Source organism: Electrona antarctica, assembly GCF_951216825.1.
Source record: "Electrona antarctica genome assembly, chromosome: 2".
Lineage (NCBI taxonomy): Eukaryota > Metazoa > Chordata > Actinopteri > Myctophiformes > Myctophidae > Electrona > Electrona antarctica.
In genome coordinates this window covers 43,648,852-43,676,061 of record NC_136807.1, presented here as the reverse complement: position 1 = coordinate 43,676,061, position 27,210 = coordinate 43,648,852, and the positions used below count along the sequence as shown (strand labels likewise).

The following is a 27,210-nucleotide window of genomic DNA, read 5'->3' as shown; positions in this document are numbered from 1 at the left end:
ATGGTAGATGATAAATTGTAAGACTGTATGTATGTATGTATGTATGTATGTATATATGTACTGTATGTATGTGTATGTATGTACAGTATGTATGTAGGCTACTGATCAGAATCTGAATCCTTATATGCAGAAAAATAATACCATTTCCAAAATCGTATCCTGGTCGTGAGGGAGGTTTAACTTATTATCAGATCAATAATTATTCCTTGAGGTGCAGGTACTGTCTGTAATAATAGAGTTAAATGCTATATTTGCACTCACACTGACACATCTGCCACAAATGGCAAGTGTATTTTGATGTGTAGAAGTTGTACACAACATGTGTGTGTTTATGTAGGTGAAAATAGTAAATAGTTGTTGCCAACAGGTATGAGTAGGCTACATGTATATTAGCCTACTAAATAGCAGGTGGGTGGTGTTTCAAAATATTTTAAATAATAATGAATAAAGAACATAGCCTATAATTGAAAAATAATACAGATTAATCTGAAGCCAATAGTCTGGGAAGTTCATATTCGTGCTTTTAATTTACAATACAATCACAATAAAGCAACAAAAAGTCCCAATATCCATCAGAACATTCGCGTTTTATGCACTGCAGATGCAGTGATGATGCTCTTTATTTCCTCTGAATAAATATGTAGGCTGCTACAAACACCGAGATGTCCAGTCTAGTGTCCAGACAGTCCTGCACGGATGCTGTTCTTATTCTACTGTTCTCTCAACACACGAGAATCGTAACTTGTGCTTCCTGCAATCACCTGTTTGGGGAAACCACGCGTTTCACAAAGTTATTATTGTCAACAAACGTGCAGCCAGAAGCGTTACATCCCACCCCATAATACCACACAACCCATGCGTTGTCTCGTTACATCGGTTCGAGCTGTGCGTGTTACAGCCGTCATTATGATTCTAGTCTAGTTACAGTAGGCTATAACTAAATGAAAAAAAGTAAATTAGTCACCGATGTATTTTAGGGAAATTGGGAAAGCAGCAGCTTTGTCTGTTCTGAAGGAGGAGGAGGAGGACAGGACGGCCAAAAAAAAGTACACATCTCAAAGAAAAAGTTGCATCTCTGTCTCAACTTGCCGAAGCACACACGCGGAAGGCACACTTTTGTTTATGTTTTCTTACGACAGCTCAGTCTGAATTTGACAGGTTCGGGTTTTAAAAGAGAGAGAGAGAGAGAGAAGCTCAGTCCGAGTCGTCGGCATTTTCAAAGACACTGCTCGGCAGCCTACCTAAACGGTACGAGTCGCTCCAGACCTGCTCTGCTCCTGCACGGTCCTGCACTGACTGTCTGTCCGCACACCGGTGCACTGAGGTAAGGATAGCTCGCACCGCTTTCACCGAGAAGTCGCGAGTCGCGACACATTTATTCTCATGTTGTCTTTTGTGACATGTTGTTAATGTTTCATTCTGCGTGTATAGTCGTTTGAAAGTAACTAGCCAGAAAGTGTGCGAGTCGTGCGACTGCGCTAGGAATACTTTGATGTTGAGCTCTGCTCTGCTCTCTCTCTCTATGTCTGTCTCTCTGTCTGTCTCTCTCTCTCTCTCTCTGAGTGTGATATCTTTAGGAAAATGAACACGTAGTTGAGGTGGAAAAGCAAAACTCTTACCTGCACTTCGTTCGTTGTCTTTCGGTGACTTCCAACTAAAAGGGACGTGTGTGTTTTAGGGGTGGATTGTTGTATGAGAGCGTTCGTGATTAAAGTTGCCACATTTTTTTGTCAGTTTTTCATGTTTTATTGTAGCATTTTTCTAATTTCTTACAGGGGTGAGTCGCCCGGAAGATCTGCCCTGGAGACCGGCTCCAAGTGGCAAGAGGAGTCCTTAATTGAATTTCTCGGCTATCAGGTGTTGGTTGGAAAAGCTGGAATGGAGTCTCTCATGTCGTTCTCCTTGTTCATTGAGACAGGTTGTTCAAACAGAGTCCTCTTGCCACTCACAAAGCACTGCTAGCTGTCAGTTATTCCATCGTAAATAGAATAGCATGTGCATTGTTAGTGTTGTGTTAGTGTTGTTTATTATCATTTTGGAAATGTACAGGGTCAGATTTGGCCATTTGCAGGTATTTACTAATAGACAGTACCTTTTTAATAAAGCATATTTATAACTTCACTTTTGTTTCCAGTTTGTGTCATGTGGGCATGGTAACTAACCAATTCAATATTGAGTAATTTTTGTTGAAATTACACATTTTCAAATAAAAATGCACTGAATTTAAGTAATGTCTACCTTCTACATTCTAAATTAATATAATAATAACAATATAATCTCCAGTGTCCTACCTATTCTCTCCTACTACCTTACATGACTAACCGTACTGTAAAATATTCTGTGCATGAGACACCTTGAAGGTATTCCAGACACAAAGCCCTTAGGAATAACGGGCCTGTGATAATGTATTTTAAACCTGAACTGTGCTTATCTAAATTCTGCAGTCTTGTGAACTATTGACAAACAGATTATTGCCAATTAGCAGTTTTGTGATGTGCCCTGTTCTACATAATAAAGAATCCAGAGGATCAATAGCAAAGTCAACTAACAAGGTAGTGCTTTAATCTCTGGCTTTCTTGTAGGTTTTGGATGCAAGGGGTAATAAACTAAATACTGCAATACTGGAATTATACATGACATGCCATCATACCTTAGTAGACCATCGCCTTTAAACTGTAGGCTATTACAGTGTTGAACTGTGAACTCTCCATCAAATGAAAATTCAAGGTTAAGTTTAATAATTTCACGCAATTGGTTTATCTCGTTTTTAAAGGACATTAAAGGTGCATAGCGACAGTTTGACTCCTCTTAAATGCAATACATACGTAGCCTTTTAACAATTTCCATTATTAAAGTTGAATATTCCGATTTTAAATGTTCTCTTTTATAAATATTTCAAGGCTTGCTCATAGTTCAGATCCACCCCCTATTATCCCTAGCTGGATGTTGTTACATAGTGTGTGCATATTTAATGTTGATGTGGCCTTACAGTACATTGCCTCTGCCAGAGTTCTGCAGTCACTTAAAACATCCACATGATGACGTGCTCAAAAACACTAATGCATGTTAATAGTGTAGAATGCCGATGTTCAATGAAAAAACGGCACTATGCAGGACGCAAGTTCCTGTGTGTTTTTAGTGTGCATTGTATGCACAGTAATTCCCTGGGATGTGGGGCGCATATTACATTCTTAAGTAAACACCCCCCACGGTCACTGCAGCGGTAGAAGCTCCCCATCCATCAATGGGATCCTCCTGATGTTGCAATACCGTGATACAGAATAATAAAGAAGTAAGAAAGACCAAAAAATCAATAGATTATTCTGCAGATCACTTGATTCAGTAATGATCCAGTCCATTTATCGCCAACCATTGATTCATAAGGCCTGCTCTCAAGGGCGTACCCAGCCCACCCCTGCCCTGCTGACTCCTTTGCCATTGCTATACCACTAATTATAAAACATTAAAAGCTAATCACATGGTAGTCCAAGGTTAGAAAAGACATACAGTTTGGTTAAACTAAAGTGCTCTCTCAATCTTGAGAAAACGCACTCTGCTCGTAGCTTTAATACCGATACATACATTCATATTCATATACGGTAGACCTGCAAAATAATGCGAGCGGTTCAACTATACTCAAACTGCAACTGACTGTTAACAATGATATATGGAACTGCATAGTACTTAATATACAGCAGTGATTCTCAACAAGGACCCTCAGTTTGATATGCATTAGACCACAGACCTCCGTTTGATAAAATAAAATAAAAATAATAATCTCTGGGACCCCAATCTACACCGTAAAATCCTCAGTATTAATTTGACTGTGTACAAATGGAATCAGATGGTTCCATTTGTGCAGTTACATACCCGTAAGGGTCCATTTGGTTCCTAATTGTCAATAATTTTGAATCAGTTATATACTGTACTTTCTAATTCTCATTCACACATGGCAGGTTTGAGGAGCTCAAGTTGAAACATAATGATCATCACACAAAACAAATCTTTAAAAACACACACTTTGCAAATGTCTAATGAGCTTATCTCTTGTCATATGTTCACACAGTGTGCTTTTGATTACAGAGGGTGACACTTGAATCAAGTTGGCAAGACAAGAGACAAGGGACCCTTTTCTTCTTTGGCAAAATGGGACATTTTGATCCATGGAGACATATGCCCTCCACAATCCTCCTGACCATCGACTGGCAAGAGCCTGATCAAGGTCGATTCTCAGTCACATTGTATGAAGGGGCCAGGGAACTGGCATTCACCTTAATTAGATAAAGACATGTACAAATGTCCTCTAGCAGGCGGCTGTCTTATGGAAGTTAACCATGGTGGCAGCTGCCTATGTATGGTAAACAGGGAGCATTTTTTGAAAGGTGGTGGTGGACTGTGGACTGATGGTGGTTGGGGAGGGGGCAGGCATATTGGACAGCTGTTGCTGGGTCCACGACACGTAACAGTGCTGACTTAGAGTGAATGCTCTATCAAGCCTTTGTATATGTTTTTTTTTAACCAATGAGTTTCGCCTCATGTTCAAGGCAGTGTGTGGAACCACATTTGTTGTGACAGATGTAAGCAACACATGAGCAGCAGAGGGCAAGAGCTGCTGGAATCCTGGCTATAGCAAATTAGTTAACTCTCTTTGGGATAACTATGTATTTCTCATGACGCGTGTATTAAAAAGCACTCAATAAGATGTTAGACATAATACAACAGTTAATATTCAAATATTATATATTTAAATTACATACCCTTAAAAACCGTACTCTGCTATACTAACTAAACATTATTTAAAAGTAACAATGAAAACTTAATTCCGTTTTTTTCGTCCCCCAATATGTTTTCTCGATCTACACAGTATTCACTCATTCAACTAGCAGACAATAAGTGGTGGTGGGTGGTTGGTCGCAACTTCCTCAATCACTTCCAACAGGAAATGAAGGTGTAGGCAACGATGATCACATCACAAAATGTAAACTTGGGACAAACACAGACATACAATCTGGGGGAAGGAATAGTGTCCCAAGTTTATCCAAAGGACTCGTTGTGAAAATATTTCTCCCCAAGCAATCTACATTAGATATTACCATTACACCATCCAACCGCTTTATGTCTGTGCCCAAGGTTAATACCGTCCATTCACAAGATTGGTAATTAGGAAGCTGTGATAAAAGCTATTGTTCTAAAAGACAAATCATAAGAGCGGCTGTAGTTACACAAAAATATGTCTGCACTAAAAAAAAAGCCATCTCCAACCGTGCTGGTCACCGAACCATATGGGCATGATAAGATGCAGAGTTAAAATCTAATTTTAATAAATTCCTAATCAGCTTGGAGGGCTACTGAAACAACACAGTTAATGGAAATTTGTGGAGTCAGCAAGGTCTTTCACAGCTGTGGTCTTTAATAAGATTTGAGAGGCATTACAACAACATTGCAGTCAATGTCATGTTGAGCTGCTCCCTCTGTCTGTAACTGTGGCAGGAAGGGGGAGAGAAAGAACAGACAAATTAGGAAAGCAAATGGAGGAAAACATGGTCATCTGTTTCAAAAGAGCTGAAATCTGATCTCTGGGGAAACCGAGTGGGACAGTCGGAGGTACAGTTATATTACATATCATCTCTGTCTGATCATTCACGCTTTCTAATTACAGAAGGTGAGGAAGGCCATAATTTTATCGTATTTGTTTTGCATCACTGCAAAAATAGAAAATGAGCTTGCCAAAGGGCTCGCCAAGCTGCACCAATTTACTTCATTTCGACCTTGATTAAAAGAAAATTAATTGCCACATCTCTCATTATGTTGCAGGCATTTGATGAGTCGAATGGGAGGAAAAAAAATCCAAAATAAGATACAAGGGCTCAGAGGGAGCACAGGCTCGACCTGCACATTCAGGAGACGGCACAGTCCTCTAATGATGAAAATAAACAGGCCCTCTTGACAGCCATAAAATGACAATGTCAAAGGTACAGTATTAGTCTTCATTTCACTACTTTTATATTCAAGAATTCAGAATGCATTAGGTTCCAGTGCTTCAGACGGATCTCTTTCTCTCTTTGTTAACCCTGCATCTTTGCAGTGATGCAAGTAATACAAGATTATTCATACCAGTAAGACACCCTGAGGGCGAGTTTAGGGCGAGGTTGCGTGCACGCATCCGCCTGGGTGATGGCAGACTGCTGGGCGAGCGCTGGCGCTTCGGCATACGGGTCAGATCAACATATGGGATGAATTCTGTACTGGCCATATATAGAGCGTGTCTTGAGTGTACAAGGTTTGATGAGGTCAGATCAACATATGGAATGTCATAACAGGTCAGCTCCATATATGGAGATCTAAGGGTGGCGGCGGGGGCAGTGTCTTGAGTGTACAGGGTTTGATGAGGGCCGTGCCTTAAGTTTCGGGCCTGTTGAGAACTCTAGTTTACGCCGGCTGCCGGGCGAGGCTGCACTGATAACTTTGTGGCGGGTCCGTCTAGAGTTTGAATGGACAGGTATCAGTCAAAAGGGAGACATCGAAGAGGAAGGATGGATGGGGAAGGATCAACATATGGAATGTCAGAACAGTTCAGCTACATATATGGAGATGGAGGCATGATGTCACGAGGCGTGACCATATATGAAGGTGTGACCATATATGGAGGTGTGACGTGACACACGGAAATGCAGGTTTTCGTAGTAAATGCAACCTACAGTTGCAAATGTTTGAGGGGCGCTAGCCCCTCCTATATACAGGTTTAATGTTTGTTTTTAGTTCAATGTTTGTTTTAAAAACGCCATTGACAATAAAGAGAATTTAATGTTTGTTTTGTCACCGTTACTACATCACCATTACATCACCTAGACTTTAATATATTAGCGCCCCTCACTTCACACAGGTGTGATGTTTTCATAAACAGATTGATTAGACAGCAGCATTGCTAATGCTATATTCATTTATGTGTCTTTGAGACCATATCAAATCCTTTTAACATTGAATATTGAAATGGTGTTTATGTCCCTGAAGCTGATATTGTCCCGCCCCTGTGAGCCACCATATGTGTCTGCAGGTCCACTTTAGAAGTGTTCACTGTGACCAGGGTATATGATTACATGAGAATTTATCTCAGAGAAGGTCTCCAGGAGGACTAAAACACTAAATGCTATTTTAGAAACAAAATTCCCCTTCATGTGCCTGCACCTGTTTCCCTGGGAGAGTCAAGAGAGCAGACGCCTGATAGAGCGAGCCTGTCCCCCTGACACACATCTAATTCTAAAATATTTATTAGTTTTTGACAGTCATTTAAAGTCAAGGTCTGAGACAAAGGCTACTCTGTGCCTCATGCGCCTGCGCTTGTTTGGCCACACTTCATTCTGTCCCTGTTTGCAGAGCTCCTTCAGCAACCTCTCTGGGACACTGGCACAGACATGAACTCAACTTTCATCATCAACTTTGACCCCTCTATCACATGGAACAATTTTTTGGGCGTAGTGATATGGACACAAAAAACATAGTTCCGTGTGATAGAGGGGTAAAAAAATTAACGAAAGTTGCACTCATATTTTAGAAATAGGTCAACAATACAAATGACGTTAGTTTTGTGGATTCATTTACTTTTAATGCGTGGCCCCCTGTGCCCCCCACAAAATGACCGGAACTACTTAATATTTCACAAAAACCAGAGCAGAACTCCGACCACGGGACTCGGGCAATCAATTAATACAGTTGCAACCTCTATATTAATTAAAGTATTTCATACAGCTTAAGTTAAAAAAAATCTGAACTATCCCTTTGAGCCCTATTTTACACCCATATGATGGTGTCCTGCAAAAATAGCTAACAACACATTGCATTGTGAGCTTGTAGATCTGCTAGTTTAGTTTTTTTGTGTGAAAAATATTTGAAAATGTTCACCTTTAATGAACGTATTGAGCGGTATGGCATGCCCAAAATAAGGACGCCAGGTTGGAATGGTCAAATGCGAGTGGCTGCAATAATGCCACAGGTTGACCTGCCACTGACATCCTTCAATGGTTGGACTCAATCAGACAATCACCACAAATTATTTTAACGTTATATGTGTTTCATGTTGTGTGAGCTTTATCTACAGTATATATACAGGTGAATTTTTCATGCTCAGGCGAGTATTTGCTAGTGAGCATTTGGGCGAGCGTGCTTATACTTGCAGGCACGCGCGTGAGTGAGGGAGGGATCATTATTTGGCATGCCCCGTCAAGTCGTCATGAAGGCAATGGAGACATTTGAATAATTGATTGAAATAATGTAAAGTAATCCAACCAGCTTTCATTCTTGGCTCACCTGTTCCCAATTCTAAGACTGTTCTCAGTTGACAAGGGGACAGTGAGGGACATTTAAGGACATAGGCATGACATGAAGGAGCACATTTTACCCACCATTAGCCGTCATCTCTTGTTTCTCAAGTCACCTTTTACCCTCCAACAAACATGGCCTTCTTTTATCTCACTTTAGATTTGGGATATAATATCTCCTATGATTACTTGATTAGTCTTCAGAACGATCTAAACTACAGTTTGTGAAGGGAATCTGTATGTTTGAATGCTGATAATCTCCCTAATGTATGCCTCGTTGACTTGACTACTCATCTGTGCCTGTGTGTCATTCTGTTTCACTTTGTCACTGAGACTGACCATATCACTGAGACTGACCATAATGATTCTAAAGAATGATAGGGCTTTTCACTCCGTCCGTCCTTCCCTCCCTCCAAATTTTACTCCTTTTAACATTTTGGCTTTACCAATTTTTCCATTTGTCCACATGCAGCTTTCTTCTTTTGTTTTGTTTTTGGGTTTTTTTGCATCAAAAATAGTAATGTGAATAAATGTTTCGGCAATAGCAGTCTGCAAGGCTTGAATTTTGTCTAGCTTGATAATACAACACCAAAACGAAGAAGCAACATTCCGTTTGTAAGTGTCATAAGTCATATCATGTTCACCCACACGTGGATATCCCTGTTCTCTTCAAACGTTTCTCAACCTGGGTATTTACTTTTTAAGGCCACAAATTGCCTTAATTGGAGAATTGTCTATTTTTCCAAATCCCACCCAATCATTTACTGTACATCTGAATAGAGTTTCCTACTTTAAATCTTTATTTTGTTTTCAAGGCCTGTCTTATGCCTAAGAACCCCAAGCAATAGTAAATAAAAGTTTGACTTGAGAATGAGCTTGTAGATCTGCTATTTTCAGCATGCGACACCTTCGTACGTATGAGTATAAATGAAGCAACTGCGAAGTTAGATGTTGAAAAGAAGTTGGTCCTTCACAACTTCTCTGGCCAGAGCTTCAATCCCCCTGCTGCCTTCCACAACATTTGTTTAATCTATTGAGACCTGGAACGCATCCATGTCACGTTAGCGTTTCACCATTAACCCATTTTGGGGCGGGAATCCCTTTTGGTGTTTTAAACATTGTTATAATTTAGCTATTGAAAAATAGCAGATCTACAAGCTCATAGCGCGCCACCGAGTGGCGCGCTATGAACTTGTAGATCTGCTATTTTTGAAAAATCGTTAAAATGTGCCTCAAATCTTTCCGAAAATTGTCATGATTTAGAAAACTTTTTTTTTTTAATTTCGACGTCAGGCCTGAATGGCTTAAATAGCACAGGCATAACAACGTTTGTTGAAATAGCACAGGGATATGCAGAGTTCTTTTCATTACGGTGTGGTGAGTGTTGTTGTCCGACACAGTATATCACCTGATCTGTGAGTTTATCCTTGAAAGTCCAGTTGAATAACTGAAAGTCCCCGGGGCAGGGGCAGACATGACTGCGGGTATGAGCAGTCATTTCTGACTGTCCACACCACAGCTGCTGTTGTGTTGTCATAGTGATTTCACGTCATATTCGTCAAGGTCGATAATGGCAGCATTAAAAAGGGGATGAAAAAAACCCCAACAACTTTATTTTTATAAAGTCACTTATCAAGGGTTACATAACAAGGGGACATTTCTAAAATGACATGGCAGTGAGTATAGCCTATCCAGCAGCCCTTATGTTTGAGATATCGCCCACTGAAAGTGTTCGGTTTTAGGACACAGAGGTCACACCTGTTGTGGAACTTGATAGAAGGCTTATTTATAAACTTTCAGAGCTCTAAATTCCTCCTTCAGAGAAAACGCTGACATACAAAGAGGGAGCCGGGGGTCAGCTGAAATGCTTGTTTATGAACAGAGCAGCAACTGGAAAATCCATAAAACTCTGAAATGAGGAAATTAACAAGCCATCTGATCAGGTTGCTTAGGGGGCATTCAGGTTGAGGGAGGAGAGCAGTGATTCGGACTAGGCGGGGGGGACAACAACCTGGCAGAAGCCAATCCGGTTCTGTTTGGTTGTGTCAGCGTCAGCGACCATTATTCTGCCATTATCCCATTTTATGATGACCTTTAGACCTGTTCTATGTGGTGATAGCAGGGTGGTGTTTGACCACTTTCAACCTGATGTCTCTATTTTGGGCATTTGAAAAGAATTCACCCATTTTCTAAAATAGGCGCTGATCTAGTCTACAAATGCATAATACTCCACATCACGACGCGATTGGGCATAATTAATTGTTAAGGATGCAAACAATGGACATCTAACTATAGCCTACATGCAAACACAGACCTACTTAATTGTACACAAACGCAATTCATACTCATACTAATTTGAACAGGATTATACTGCATACGCTACTGTTTCAAACTATTACTATCTCTCTCACAATTGCGTTTTCTGGAAGCTGCATTTGTGTTCTCACAACTGCTACCATTGGTGAAAACACACTTTAGATCATGTCACATTGTGTATTCAAAGTGACCTCCACCAATGACAACAATCTTTCCCTGTATCTGAAAAATAAATCATATACATGGGCATGTCTCCATTCCACCAGGGTTAAATGGTGCATGTTGTTCCCAAAAAAAGGCAAAACTTATCACAAGGTCCAGAGAGGGGCTGTCTTAATATATTGCCTAAATTTAGGCACTGAGTTATGGCCCAGGGGGTATCTGGGTGGACTCATGTGACGTATGAAAAGTTCTGGAAATGCTGGGTAGATTTGCAGCATAAGGGGGAATACATTATGTCCGTGGGGGAGCTTTATATAGTGACTGATGGTGTGACAGGTGCTGGGTGACGTGTGTTAGGGGGTGTGCTCTTCAGGAACATGGAAGTTCCAGACTTTTTATTTGCTTTTGTATAAGTTTTCTGTGTTTTTATAGGCTATAACTAGGAGCATACAATGCATTAAATTGGAACAGGGACCATAAAAGTTTAATATTTCTTCTTTCTTTGACTAATGGTTGACTCTCATGTTATCCCAATCTCAATATGATGCACTGTACACATTGGGCTTTAGTCTGACAATTGCACTTTTTCTAATTTAAATGCTTAGCTCTAACAAAAGAATACAGAAATGCTGTACAGAGTAGACTGAGTACCATATAGCAGCAACACTATATAGCAGCATTCGATAATCAAAATAGTTGGCATCCGTTTCAATTTCTTCAGCATTCTTTCTGATTGAAGAATGTGATGAAAGGGTCATCATATTCCGCTGAGCCCCTCTTCCCCTCTCTTCCAGTGCCATGAAATGTAACGTTCTTCCTTTCACATTTAGCAGGGTTCAAATCATGCTGTACTAGTCAGGAATTTCGAAGGACTAGATTGCGCACAAGTAAGCAGATACTCCGCACTTTATTATGGACATCTGGGTATAAAATTAGTCATCTCTGCCAATATCAGCGAACCTAACAGGCGAACCATGTGACAAGGTGCAATACCAGACAAATCGATGGCACAAAACAGATTGCATTGCAGAGATTCCACTGCTGACAGGCTGGGGGATAGTTTTGGCTTTAAAAAATAGCGACATCTTTTAAGGTGACCCCCAGAGTGCTTCTTGTAAAATTACAAGAGACAGAAATCCATTTGCAACTGTGCTATAACACTGAGATTACATTGTTACTTTAGAGCCCTGGTGCAAATTAATTTGAGGTTCATTTCATGTATTATATAAATGGATGGTGGAAGGAAAATTAAATCTCAGTATAGCACATTTCTATATATTGTTTTATTTATTCCTGCAGAGGGTGTTTTGGATCACTGTGCTTGCCATTCAATTGGGCAGCAGGGCAAGGTTCCAGCAGATTTAACTCCTTTATAGCCTTGGCTGTCAAGGACAGAAGAGGACCAGGACATATCTGACAAAGATTGTTCTTTTCGAAAAAAAAACATTATATTATATGTTTACTTACAACTCAGGGACACATATAGATACTTAATTTCTATTATTTCCTCTAGATGGAATGACTGTAAAAGCTCAGGAATATAGTACTCAGGATATATCTGACAAAGATTGTTCTTTTCGAAAAAACATTATATTATATGTTTACTTACAACTCAGGGACACATATAGATACTTAATTTATATTATTTCTTCTAGATGGAATGACTGTAAAAGCTCAGGAATATAGTACTCAGCACTGCTGTACTGATGGCACCTATACTCTTTCTGAAATCCAAGAGCAACGACATACCAATTCTAGAATATCCTCAGTATAGACGTGTTAAGCTAAATGTGCCTGTGCATTCTATTTAAAGCAGCAAACCTACCTGGCAATGAGTTCCAATGCACTTTTCAAGATGGTTGAAGTTCCACACACCCGTGTCTGGGCCATACTGCACAGAGTAAAACAGGGCTTGTATTATCACCTGGCATAGTACTCATGCAGGAAAGTTGGCTTTTAATTTAACTGTACTATACCTACAGTGTAGTAGATACACAGTACATCCTTATTGTTCATTTATCCATTTTTAACTTAAAGTAACCAAATCCATTGTGTTACATTTGTTCGCTCTAGGCGGGAACCCCTTTTGGGGTTCTTGTTGCTATCTACAGTATATAGCAACCTTCTGCCTCAGTCCTAAAGGGTTAACAATGATGACTTGACACACAGTAGCCTATATTGTGCTTATTTAAGATTTTAGCTCTAAGCAGAATACGTATAAACCCCAACCGACACTACTAAAGTGGGAGAATGTTGCTCCAGTACAGACCAAGGTTACAAAACGCATATAAAAACTGTCTAAGAATGTTGCCCAATCCAAACCAGGCAGGAAAGACAGTTGTTTGACCCAGTGCGACGTTTGGATGACTCAACTGATTAACATTCCAGGCTTATTCAAAATATGAAACAGAAGTCCCACATTATTGCAAAATGTCATGCATGGTGTATTACTGATGTTGTTGCTGATATAAACAGGTGGCAGAAAGCAGCCATACCGCCTAATAGTGGGTGTGTGCTTGGTTTAAAGAGGGTGTGCACATTTTGAGAAGATATTTTCACAATGACGCATATTTTCGGTAACCAGTCTGCTCAGACGTCAGTGTCAGATAAATGAGGTTCGACTGTGCTTACACTCACTTTGGGGTTTTCTCGTGAGTTGAGTGATTGCGCGAGTCAACATCTATCATATCAGGCATGCTCTGCTTCGTTCTCGCACATGGCATTTCAAGATTTCTTCCGTTTGGACCTGAAAATGGTTACAGGAGCAATTTATCTCCTCGGTTGCTGCTCTACAATGGACTCAGAAGCCCTGCACTTGACACACATATGGAAACTGTGTGCACAGTGTCAACAGGGCAGCCCTGCCAGGTATGAATACTGGTGCATCAAGGGACCTTGGAGCCATGTGTCGACATGCATCGCACTGTTAGCTACATCGCCTGGTCATATTGGGGACAGGAAAGAAGTAGCGGAACAGAAGCACTCCAGATGTTCTTCATCAGTAGGCCACCAGGGAACTCCGTTACCCACAACACCTGGCTCACTGTGCAATGAGCTCGGAGGCATATAGGAGCACTGCCTGGCTATCTGAGTAGCAGTGGTGGAAGAAGTAGCAATACCACAATGAACTGTAGAAATACTCTAACGTGCTGTATTCGAGTACCACAATGAACTGTAGAAATACTCTAAAGTGCTGTATTCAAGTACCACAATGAACTGTAGAAATACTCTAAAGTGCTGTATTCGAGTACCACAATGAACTGCAGAAATACTCTAAAGTGCTGTATTCGAGTACCACAATGAACTGCAGAAATACTCTAAAGTGCTGTATTCGAGTACCACAATGAACTGTAGAAATACTCTAAAGTGCTGTATTCGAGTACCACAATGAACTGTAGAAGTACTCTAAAGTGCTGTATTCAAGTAATGGTACAAAAGTATTGCAAAGAAATATGCTTAGATACAGCACAAAATGTAAAAGTACAGCATGCAGAATGTCTTATTTCATAAATTTGTCAATTATAATTTTTTCTTTTCAAGAATAGCATATGTACAAGCTCATAATGCGTTGCATGTAGATCTGCTATTTTTGAATATCAGATCTACACAACCCGTTGCGATGCAATGCGTAACGGCCGGGCTCCACCGGGCGCGTCAGCGTCGCGTCTCCGTCACCGTCAGGGAATGTTACCTTTTTAATCAATGAAGGGTGGCTACACAGCCCGCGTTGACGGAGACGCGACGCGTGCATTAAAATTGAACCGGTGCGTTTTTTGACGCGACGCGACGGAGACGCAACGCGTCCGGTGGAGCCCTGGCGTAACAGAGCTAGCAGATCTGCTATTTTCACTACCTCGACACTCTTTTATGATGAAGTAGGGCATTCATTTACAGGGGGGAAAGTTGAAATGTGGAGATACAATTTTTCTGCCTGACAGCAACGATATTCACTCTACTATACAGTACAGTACAGTACAGTACAGTACAGTACAGTACAGTACAGTACAGTACAGTACAGTGTAAGCATAGGCATAAACCTACAGTATATCATATGATAAGTCATGCAGCAGTAGAACCCACCAATATGATTCGCACAACATACATGTATAAAATAATTATCTGTGATCAAAGTCTCTGTGTATATGCAAATGTGGTCATATACAGTATTGCTGTAGCTTTGTGCTTTATTAGTTTAACCCATTTTGACCTGAGATCAGATTCTAAAAATGTCTTCTACATCCTGACAGTTTTCTGAAAAAGCTATGTTTCTATGTCAGTCGTTCTTCGATTTTTCAAAAATAGCAGACCTACAAACTCGTAGCGCGCCACTCGGTGGCGCGCTATGAGCTTGTAGATCTGCTATTTTTCAATAGCTAAAGCATAACCCGCCCCAAAACGGGTTAACTGCACACATGAGTTTGAGATAGCCTATATGGTTCTCAAACATTTTCCTGTCAAATTCATACGTATTAGGCCGTGGACCCCCATTTGAAAAAAATGTATGCCAGGGGGCCCCATAAGAGAAGATTTGTGTTAAAGATTGTTTCGAAAATAGTAGGTGTACAAGATACAACGAATCACATAGTGATGTGTTACTTGTGGGCTTGTAGATCCGCTATTTTCTAAGTAATAAATAGGGTTAAAGTGGTTAAACTGTTCCTCGTTTCGCTGGGGGCCCCCTGGAACCTCTTAAAGGCCTGGGGGTCCCAGGCTCCAGTTTGAGAACAGGTCATAAGCACATTTTGGGGAAATAATCCTGCAAATATGAACACAGTTAATTCAGTGGAAGTCATGGTACATGTTCTTAGTTTCAATGACGTTCTGTCCAGTGGTTGACAGTAATGAAGTACATTTACTTGAGTACTGTATTTAATATAGAGCTTTTCTCTGTACTTTACCTGAGTATTTGTATTTTTTCTTTCACTCCACTACATTTCAAAGACAAATGTACTTTTGACTCCACTACATTTCTAGGAAGGGGAAAGGTACATGAAAATAGCAGATCTACAAGCCCATGTGAGCTTGTAAATTTCTCTATTTCAAATGTTTTTTGAACGTTTCTGGAAAATAAATAGCAATTTGCATCGATATTAAAAAGAAAATGTTGTACTTTGTACTTTTGAACACTCTCAAGTAATTGTAAAGGCATAAAGCAAGTAAGACCACTCCAGTAGCCTACTTTAACTCAAGTACAAATTTGACTGAGCAACTTTCACAAATGAGGCTTAATATTTGACCAGGAGTATCTTACTTTGCCTTAAGTAGCCTACTACTGTGGTTACAATTTGTCCACCACCTTTTCTGTTCGGGAGTTAAAATATCCCCCCCTTTTTTTCTTGTTCTTTGTTTTGTGTTTTGACACATGCCTTTGCAATGTAGAGTACGTTTTCTCATGACAATAACGCTCATTTGAATTGAACTGAAATTCAACCTAGTGTTTTGCTTTCGTGTTTGTTTAGGTTCAGGGAAGTGAGGGTGTGTGAAGTGGACATACGGCCAGGTGAGAGAAGACAGATGTCACGCTCAATAATACCAATGTCAAAATCTCCTTGACCCTGAGGTTAGAAGAGAGCAACCCCAAATCGTTTCATATTTTCGTAGCTGGATCAATGGTAGCATAAATTTGGGCTCAATGACAAGAATAATTTAAAACAGATCTATAAACGATAGAATGCAATTCCCGGCGGTGAAAGACGCATAACAATGTTCTGGATTGACAGGATGAATGTCCTAAAGCTTTTGCAAGGGATTGGTGCGTGCATGGTGCGGAGCAGCAGGCCATGCCCTCTGTCATGGATATGCCTTTATCTGGTGGGTTCAAGTATGCTACATATCGAGAAATCGATCTTTTCTGAATTTTCTACCTTTTCTGCTCTGATCAGCAAGGATAGGGAGGACAAATTGTTTAACATACTTGAATAAATAATTCTCTCAACGCTGCGTTCCTCTACATGCCCCCCCCCCCCACACACACACACACACACCCTCCTCCTTCATACCCCCCCCCCTCCATCCATCCTTCACTAAAGTGAGGGCTGCACTTCCAGAGAAGATAGTAAATATAGGATTAGGCTATAGACAACATAGTCTAAAGATGCCGCCCAAACAACTTAACATTGCTGTTGTTAGGCCTAAAGTCTACACATTGTAGTCTATAAAGGCATATAAGCAACTGTGATGTAGGCTAGCCTATTTAGCTTAGTTCCAATAAAATGATTTGATAATACCAAATGAAATAAGAGACATGATGTGCACTGCACACACCGAATCCCCCGTTTAAACCTGTACGCAGATGCCATTTCCCTGCTTAGAGGACAAGATTATTGGAGTTCAGGCTAATGCTGTTTTGCAAAGCATAAAAAAGCCTCTTGATAAATATTAATTTGAACCTTCGTGATGTATTTGAAAATTCCAGCTAAAATGTCACCACATGGAACATTAATGTAATATTTCAAGGCCTGAGAGCAATACTCATATTGATTGCATTTATTTGACTCTGGGGAGGAGAAATAATTCTTCAATGTGGAGACACATCTGGTAGCCAAAGATGCGAAGCAGGGAATGAGAAAATGCAAAATAACAATAAAAATAATAGGGCTTGTATTTAAATGCATTACCCCGGCATTGTTTTGATACCGATGACTTAATATAGCTCAGAAAAGACAGATGCACCCCAGTCTTTTACTGCTATCTCTGAAAGGTTTAATTTTCTATAAAATGTTTAATACCATGCAAGGAGAGAGCAGATCGCTTGAATTTCTCACTCTCAGTCCAAGCTGCAGCAGGTGACAGTCGATGACAGAGTCCTGAAATGACTGTTTTTCATATTCTATCTAGTCATTTATAAATACGCAGCTTTAAACACTTCATCTGATAAATTAACTAGAGATAGGGATATAGAGAGAACGGATGGATCCTGAAAGTGCCCTTTGTTATTAACAATATTGACTAACATTAGCTCAGGCGTCTGTCTGTCTTTGTGCAAATGAATTGTAATTTGAGTAACAGAGCCTTGACCCTGACTGAATGCGTCACCACGTGCACAAGCCCTATTAATTGCATGAAATATTTAGGCGTTCGTGTATTTTTCACTATAAGTCTATAACCTAGCTATTTTACCTTGATCTTCAAAGATGCAGGCAGTCCAAAATCCAAGTAGCATAGCCTACACAAGTTGCCCAATCAAGATGATGATTTTTTTTATTCACTTTTTAAACCTTTTTATTGTATAATAGCCTGGCGGTGAAGCGAAAGGTGCATGCATGCATAGACAGCTGATTGAAGTGCATGTCCACTTCTCTTAAGAATTGGAACGTGATTATATTGTAGCCTAGGCGTGTTGTGGTTGTTGTTTTCTTTACCTTCCCAAACGGGTGTGAATGTCAGAACTATGGAAAATAACCAATAATAGCCTGCCCAGTACCCACTGCCCCCAACAAAACTGCAGTGAATGTCTCGCCATAAGTTCATGAAAATGAACCTATACTTTCCTTTGTTGAGTGACTGTCATTAAGACATCACCTTGGCATATGCAAATTGAGAATGATTACAAACTTTTGTCAACAGTTTTCTCACTTTTTGGAAATGAAGCTTTGCTCTTCAGCCTGTATAACAGTGGTTTGGACTTGGATAGAGCACGGCTAAAGCGCCCCCCACTGGCATGTTTCAGTAACCCACCTCCCATTTAAAGTCTGTGAACCTTTGGAAATATGTAATCAACATTGTATTTGTCATTTTTCATATATGTTCAAATGTTTTACATGAATAATGTAAATTATTGTTATCATAATCTAACCCTAACCCTAAATATAATAATAACATTATTATTATGATTAAATTGTGAATGTTACATTTAATAATAATATAAAATGGCCTGTACAAGTTTTCAAGCTTAAAATTCAGTCAAATGATTATGAAAATGTATAATTGCCCCATCATATAGCACTGTACATTTTCCTATACCCCTTTAGGTCTGGATTAGGTTTACTTAACTTGTGATGATGACATTTATATAAAAAAGAGCTGTTTTAAGAATGCAAACACGCACGGTGTTTGCTTCAACATGTATCAATCTGCAGTTGATACATATTTGCTCTGTTTTTCTCATACTTTTCTGTTTGTACAGTTTGAAATGTCAAGAGGTGACTTTAACGCCTGGAACTATTAAACCAGAATACAGGAAGTTTTCTAAATAAACAATCCAACCAAGGATATTCTAAATAATGGATTTAAGAAAACCCAAGACAACACCTTCAAAAAGCAAATACCTTTTTACCGCCATCTGTAGTATAGGCACCAGGGAAGTTAGTCTTTGTGTGCAGCAGAGTGGGGAGGGAAATCAGGGTTTTGGCGCAGACAACAATGTGAGCATTTAAATAAGAAATGGAATTCGGGCCCTACTGTTTACTTTATTTCTCAATTCCCACATCCCTTCATGAAAGAAACACAAAAAGGAGCGGAAAACAGAAACAGACAAGTCCTTTTTTTTCCAGGTGTAAAGGGATACATACCTCAGGAAATGTCAAGTTTCAAACCATACGGGCAGGAGGGAGCCGAGCAGAGGCACAAGGCATGCCTATGAAAACAGAGCAGTCACTGTAACATATGTGATAGTTATCAAAATGCTCTGGTGTACTCCAGGATGAAAAGACTTTTCCCTCTCCCTCCTTTCATACACTTGCATGCACATTCAGATATGCACACACTCTCTTTTTCTCCCTCACACATGCACTATGCTCACGCAATCCTTCTTGTCTGCCAAATACGGAAAGAATTATTAAAAATGTTTAATTTTGTAAGAGTTACAGACTCACCGAACAAACTCCTCGCTCATCCTGAACTGCATATATTACATAAAACAGAGCTATGTTCAGCGTAGGCAGGTCAGCCAGGCATTAAGCCGAGGAACAGTGGCATTAGTAAAGTAGCTACACAGTGGCAGGTGATTTAATGGCTGTCACAGCAGCAATAGAAGTGTAGGGAGACAGGATTCCTGTCAAAGCTAATATTTGTGATGAATCACTGTCAAGCGAGGGGTAAATGTAACACTAATAGACAAGGAGAGATCTACTGTTAGCTGGTTTCATTAATGAGCATATTCTTCCGGAGAGGTGGTGTCACTACTGCGTGCCAGCGCCATATAGGAAGGAGAAAAGAGAGGGAGGTATATTGGAGAGTGTGATGAGAGACCCACAGCCATATTTGTATGATGGGACTGAGTAAAGAACTTACATTCTATGTTCATATAGCATATAATGATGGTTAGACATTTTCATGTCAAGGACCCTCAAATTGTATTTGTAATTTTGTATTTTTTCAGAAATAGGAGATCTACAAGCTCACAACACGTGACGTGTTGTCAGCTTGTAGATCGGCTATTTTCGAATAGCCAAGGTTTCTTTTTTTTAATGATTGAACACTTTATTAACAGTTTGCAAAAAGAGGCACGGTGGCACAGATTTAAACAAAGAAATGCTAAAAGAATAACCCAGATAAGCTCTCAGAGCTTGTTTCCATTAGGATCCTGTGTATTCAATACATCAAGACATTTAAAGTAGGGATGCACGATTAATCGGTAGCATAATCGGAATCGGCCATAAAAATGCTATATCGGTATCGGAACGGTCGCAAAATATTACAGATTATTTAATCGGTTTTCACCAGCAAAAATAAATACAAATAAAAAATAATTCTACATTTAATTTGTGTACTCATCTCATTCAGTAGTCATTCAGTTGTGAAAACAGACACTTGTAAAAAAGTATAGGCTATTCATTTATTGATTGAATACTTCATTAACAGGCTTTGGGCCAAGCCCTTAGGGCCTAGACTTGTTTCCATTGTGGTCCTCTGTATAATATCGGAATCGGTCAGAATCGGTATTGGCAGATATGACCCTGCAAATAATCGGAGATCGGATATCGGTCATAATTTCATAATCGTGCACCCCTAATTTAAAGACAAACAATAATATACAATACTATGCAAAAACATCATTATATGAGTAGTAATAAGATGGTGGTTTAACTGACTTTGATACTAAATATATTAAAAGGATCCCTGGATAATGAGCCTTATATGAATTGCCCTATATGAATAAAATGTGAAATTAAAATTGTATTTATCTTAGAAATAGTTAATCGTTTACTCAAGGGGAGTAATTAAACGCCTGTCACAAGTTGATGATGTAATTTGTCTATTGTGTGCCAGCCCTTTGGAATAACTAAAAACCAACTTCATACTCATCAAAACAATATTTTTGTCTCCACCAGGCCGAAGGCATGGTGAGAGAGTATGTTTTGCACTCCGTCCGTGTGTGTGAGTCAGTGAGTCCGTATATCCGTGTGTCCGTCCGTCCGTCTGTGTACAGCTAATCTCCGGCACTGTTAACCCGGTCGATGCCAAATTCTGCACACACACTCCCTGGATGCCAACGATGAACCTCTGCCCCAAAATTTCCAGAACGGCCTGTTATAGCACCACCAGGAGGCCGACTTTTTAAAAACACATTTTTTTATATTACTCCTCCAGATTCTGTCCCAAAATCCTACAAATCGTTACACACTATCTCTATAGTCATGTGTTCAAGACGGATCTGTCCGATATTTTCATATTCCATCCTTAGTTTGCAGGATTGGCCCGTTTTGAACAAAAAGACTCAAATCATGAACGCAGCGTGCAATATACGTGAAATATTTCACAGACTTTCCTACTAGGCTGAGGAATATACCCCACCCTTTTCACATTGGCCTGTTATAGCGCCACCAACAGGTGGATTTTTGCGAAACACATTTTTGGAACAAAATGCCTCAAATCATCCAATTGGAATTGCCATCCAAGGCGTAAGAAGAAATGGCACCCTTTTCACAATGGCCTATTATAGCGCCACCAGGAGGCCACAACCTGACCTGCCCTGACCTGTGCCCCGAGGGGCACCTTTTCTATTAGCACATGCATTCCATAGGACTGGATGACATATGTGCAAATTACATCTTACGTCATTGTCCCCCTTGAGTGAAAAAAATCACACCTGTGTGAAGCTCCTATCATCATACATCATCATAAATCATCTCATTCCGGCCAATCACAATTTGCGTCCTCACAACACTTTTCCGTCTTCACTTTTCTGTCCTCACTTTTTATCCTCAATATGTACATGTACTTTGCTCAGCCAATCAAATCATCGCTATGGGGTGCTCAGCCAATCAAATCATCACCATGGGGTATACACAAACAGACAAAGATGGGCATAGGAGGGGATAGCGCCCCTCAAAAATAACTTTCTTAAATAACTGTGTCTTAGCCAGCTGTCCTGGAACCGCCTCAAGGACCCCCGAGGGTCCCCGGATCTCACTTTGAGAACCACTGGCTTAGCCACACAAGACTCTTGGTGACTGGAGTCAGGGGTTTATAGTAAGACAATGATCGTTATCCATTATGACTGTGGGTGATATCTGAATCCTAGATTTGTCATAATAATGTATTCTACAGATATACACCTGATACTGGTCACACTGGATATTTCTGAGAAGAAGAAATGTTTATTTTCATGTGTAGAGTAGTCTTTCTGAAACCTCTCTTAGATGTGTATGTCAGTGCTCTCCCTTTCAGCGAAAAGAGACGATGTACAAGCTCTTGTTTTTTTTAGCTTGAAGATCAGCGATTTTTCTTTTTACTCCATTCAATCAAGTACATAGGGTTTAAGTGGTTAAAGGTAGTCGGTTTTAATTAGGGTGTTATAGTCAACACCCAATGTAAGGACAGGTCAAAGTAGCTGTGCCTGAGAACTCATCACTTTAAACAGCTGACCATGGGAGCTGTTTAAATTGATGGGTACAGGTCCTTAGTGGAGGAAAACAATAGTTTTCCTCCACTGTACTCAGACACAAGTTTGTTATATTTGACAAAGGAAGGCAGATGTAACATGACTAGACTATCGCTGTAAGTAAACATTTAACGCAGACAGATGTTATGTTCTATGCTCAACGATATTCCACCCAATAGAGCAAGAAACATGGTGATTCAGAAGTCATTCATCCTCATGCTAAATTTCCACCCTTCCTCTTTCCAGCAGCTTTAGCTGAACCATAGAGTCAGACGGTGATCATATTTCATTTTCGAGTATTGATGCCAATGTAGATTTACAAATGTGCCTATAAAAACCAGGGACCACAAAAAAGGACAAGTCAATGATCTCACAATTACTTAGTCCCCTTGGCCGTTCACCCACGCTTTGAAGTCTATTTTGTGAACCGAGCATGCCTTCCTCCATTGAGACAAAACGTGCCAAGACCACATGATGTTACTCAATCCATTGAGTATTCACAATTACAATGCGGTCCATTGCATTTGCCTGAGCCAAAAGAAAAAAAGAGAAAGTCCCAAAGCCTATCAAAGTCTGATAGCCTAATTTGTCTGGTTGGGGGTCTCACTCAATCGCCGGCATCCAACTAACACACCGTGCTCTCTCGCCTTCCACCCCCAACATATTCAGCCCAAGCCCTCAATTGCTTGTTTAACTTGACACATAATTACTGTGGAAATATTTGTGTATTTTGTACGAGTGCCACAGTCTGCATTGCAACCGACTGCCAAGTCCGCACAGCTCCCACTGCAGCTATCGCAGCCAGGATCCCTGATTAAAACAAGATGCTTTCATTTGGGCCAGCTTTGGAAGAAATCACTCCCAGAGTTGGGCCTATCCTTGCCAAACCCCACTGCAATAGGTTGTTTGCCGTGTGTAGCTAAGACACATCTACACTCGTTTTTTCCCACCCAAATATCCCACTGAATTAACCCTAATTCATCAAAAATATTGATAAAGAGATTAAAGACCATTCAATAACTCAGCATTGTGAGGTTTTGAGATATAGTAGAGATGTTGGGATTCAATGAGCTGTAGAGAAATGACACAGCTTAGGCAGGGACAGTGCCATTCAGGTTAACTAGCGATATTGCTCAAACAGGATTGCTTGATATTTAGTGACAGATGCAATTAATGAAAGAAATGCCAGGTGAACTTTAGAATCGGTAGTGACAGACTGTGACGTCACACTCATGTGGCAGGGATGAGGCTATGATTGGATGCTTGAGGAGGCTGGCTTCAGTGCCAAACAGCAAAAATAGGGAAACTCCTGAGTCAACTTTGGTCCTTGACCAAGTCATGAAACTTGGATATACACCATGTTCTTAATATACTGTACACAATGGAATTCCTGTTTTGTAAGATATTTTCGGGGGCCTTTTTTGCCTTTTGCCTTTTATCTATTGATAGATACACAGTAGGTTGACAGGAAACGGGGATAGAGGTGGGGGGGAATAAGACACACAGCAAAGTCAGGCTGGATTACCAGCGTAGGTGCCTGGACCGCTAGGTCGGCCCAGGCCAGAAGATTCAAATAATTGAATATGAATTATACAATATAGTTAAATTCTGAATATGAAATAGGATATAAACAATCAAATCACGTGGATCTCTGGGTTCTCATGTGAATACAAGGGAACGCGTGCAGGTTCCAATGTTCTCAGACTTGTGGTCAGCATGTGTGTGGTCAGTCACCTATGACATCAGTCGTCTCTATGACAACATGACTCCATCTTTAGGCAAGGTTGAAGGCCGACCAGAGTCCCGACGACTTGCATTATAGTTAAATACTCGAAAAAAAGTATAAACCATATGTGAAATAAATCAGCAGAGGTTCTCCTGTGGCCTATTTAGCACTGATTGGTTGTGAGATTACCGCTGGAAAGACAGACACACAGACTGGCTATAGCTTCACTCCTACGCCGTAAAAAAATATGAAATATGTTTTACAGCACTAATTTAAATGCCAAAATTCATGACAAAATGTCAGTGAACGAGCCAGCTGTCTGCATTCTTCTGCATATTCTGCAAACATATATTGCAACAAATTAGGTGCACAATTCTTTGTTCGATGTTGGTTCCAACGCTTTATATATAGTTCAGTTCAGTTCAGTTTAGTTTATTTTGGTCAAAGAATTGAACATTGAATACATTGATTACATTTCATTATAAATTAGTATTTAGACCAAAAAGGTATAGGCTGAAGCCAGTGGCTTATTTTGCCTATCCTATTTACACCAACAGAAATAATAATATATACAATACATCTAACACACAAGGGGGGCAGAAAACAAACAAACAGAGGAAAAAAGAAAATACAAACAAACAAAATACAGGAAAAAAAGAAGAAAATGAAGAGAACACAAATTTGATCACTCAGAATTCACAATTGCACATGTAAATAAAGGTTATTCTACAGTATATACAGAGAAAGCTCAACACAATTCAGCACCAAGTGGCAGCAAATTCAGCACCAAGTAGCAAAGCAAAGTGAAAGAGATCCCGGTTTCAGTCAGAGCTATAGGGCCCCTTATTATCCTCATTCCTTTTCCAAAACCCTGCCACTGATTTGTCAAGCTGCGAATGATAATGAAGTTGTCTAGTTAATGAAGGGCTGAAGATGCAGGTTTTCACAATCATGATCTTCTATACGGGCCTTATGAATATTTAAGGATCATAATTCTGTATATAATTGTGCACCAAAGCTTGGAATCTCTATAGACTTCGCAAATAAAGTATGTAATGGAAGAGACAGACCCAGCGATATTCCATTAATCATTGAAATTAATTAACTGGTGAATATACTGGATGTTACACTTATGATATCCACAGGGAGCAGTGAACAAGGAAATGTAGGGAACAGTGGGTACACAGATTTCTGTGAATTCTGCACGTGAAATGCATCGTTGGGACTTATATGCACACTTTAAAGATTTTGTTTATGTGGCTTGTTGCATATAACCTGAGGCTAAACATACCATTAGATTGTTTTTTTCATTCCAACGAGACAATAACGTGTTTTTGAACGTACTTTACATGCATGTTTTGCATATAGGAAAATATTCAAGCGTGCAATGTGCAGGTTTGGAATACCAAAACAAAGCTTTATTGAATTTGGCTTCAAAATATCATCAAAGATTGGACCTTTATATCACACTGGTACATCCCATTTCCTTTTTGATCACAAGAGGTGCGTAGTTTTGAGGCACCACCAGCATCAGGTCTGGCAATCAGGAAGTGAATGCTATACATTGTATCCGAAATCCTTCCCGGTGGCTGTTCCCAGAACAGCTTTGTGAGGAGACCTGAGCGGTGAAATCCTTCCCGGTGGCTGTTCCCAGAACAGCTTTGTGAGGAGACCTGAGCGGATTTGAGTGTCATGGTGGAAATCTTCAGTCAAATAAAACAAAGTGGGGCTGCATCGATGCTCTGTCTTGTTTTATATGATGGCTTGAAATAAATGAACTTTAAATGGAACCTTGGCAGGGACGTGGGCTATTGATCGATCGAAGCAGGAGCTGAAGTTTAAGGGCACAGCTTTCCCGGGGGCTGGGGCTGTAACTGGAGTAATGAAATTGATTAGGCCAAGGGAGGGTGACAAGCCAGCAGAGTCAAGCCCTTGATGTAAGGAAACAAGAGTGCCATCTAATTGGGGTGTAATATGGGTCTTTAGAGGACATTAAACACACAAGTGGCGGGAAGGCAAAGCCACTTCACTGGACGGCGACCGAGATGATGTTGCAGGGTTGTTATTACTTTGTAATTATTCATTCAGCTGATTGCATTATGGCAGTCCGAGACAAGAGTCCAGCCAAGGGTCAGCTTACCCAAATTGTGATAGGACCATTTAAAGCAAAGTCAAGTTCCACCACTCCTTCCATAATGATGTCTCTTAATAAAGGGCTTAAGAGCGAAAATAGACTCTTTAGTGCAGTGTTTTCCTGACCAATGACAAATCTTAAATCAGTGCTAACCAATGTCAAATGCCAGTTTGTCTCCCCCTCCCGAACTTTACTGAGTTACAGTAGGCCTGTAACTCTCATTGGGATCATGGGGAGTGCAGTGTCTCCCCCCCACCCCTCCCCTATCAACAGGGGCCCTTGTCCAGCATGGTGGCATTTATCTCCTGGCCTGAACTGTCTCACTCAACTGGATGGCCAGAAGTGACGGTGCATTACAAGCACTTAGTGCAGTGATATCAAGGTTCACCTCCGATTTCCAATCTCGGGCCAGAATAGGGGGCTGGGAGGCCGTCATTAAAAAGCCATTACAAGCCCATATTTCATATACTAGTCTCTCCTATGTTTCAAGGTGTTAAAAGCTCAATGTATATTTCCTCTATATTTAAGCGGCAGGACAACGGAGCAGCACATGGCATCTCACTAGCGGCCATTGACCTTGGCCTAGCCAGCCTTCATTAGCTTTTAGACACTTATCAGTCATAACTGAGTTTGTCCTCTCCGCAACGCGTCCTCCTTCACTTCACTTAGGCTGGCAAATAATGGCTGAAATCCATTTATCTGCCATTTCCAACAAGTGCGTGACATTAACAAA

At 40.3% G+C, this 27,210-nt stretch overlaps 1 protein-coding gene and 1 long non-coding RNA gene across 6 annotated transcripts in view; one reads left to right on the top strand and one right to left on the bottom strand.

The window, feature by feature from the left end:
* The first annotated feature begins 890 nt into the window (after positions 1-890).
* LOC306914132 lies at positions 891-2,121 on the top strand. Its single transcript, XR_013788648.1, has 2 exons — positions 891-1,324; positions 1,776-2,121. It is a non-coding gene; the product is annotated as an uncharacterized lncRNA (long non-coding RNA).
* A 3,268-nt stretch (positions 2,122-5,389) lies between these two features.
* ciroz (ciliated left-right organizer protein containing ZP-N domains) overlaps positions 5,390-27,210 on the bottom strand; it is a 60,464-nt gene continuing 38,643 nt past the window's right edge. For 3 of the 5 annotated variants that reach the window (XM_079491014.1, XM_079491013.1, XM_079491012.1), the window contains 2 exons: positions 19,304-19,368; positions 12,619-12,684 (listed from right to left, as the gene is read on the bottom strand). In XM_079491014.1, the coding sequence (XP_079347140.1) occupies positions 19,322-19,368 (47 nt within the window). In that variant the 3' untranslated portion in view covers positions 12,619-12,684; positions 19,304-19,321. Of the gene's footprint in view, positions 5,482-12,618; positions 12,685-19,303; positions 19,369-27,210 lie in introns of those variants that run through there. The other 2 variants (XM_079491017.1, XM_079491016.1) reach the window with 2 other exon arrangements.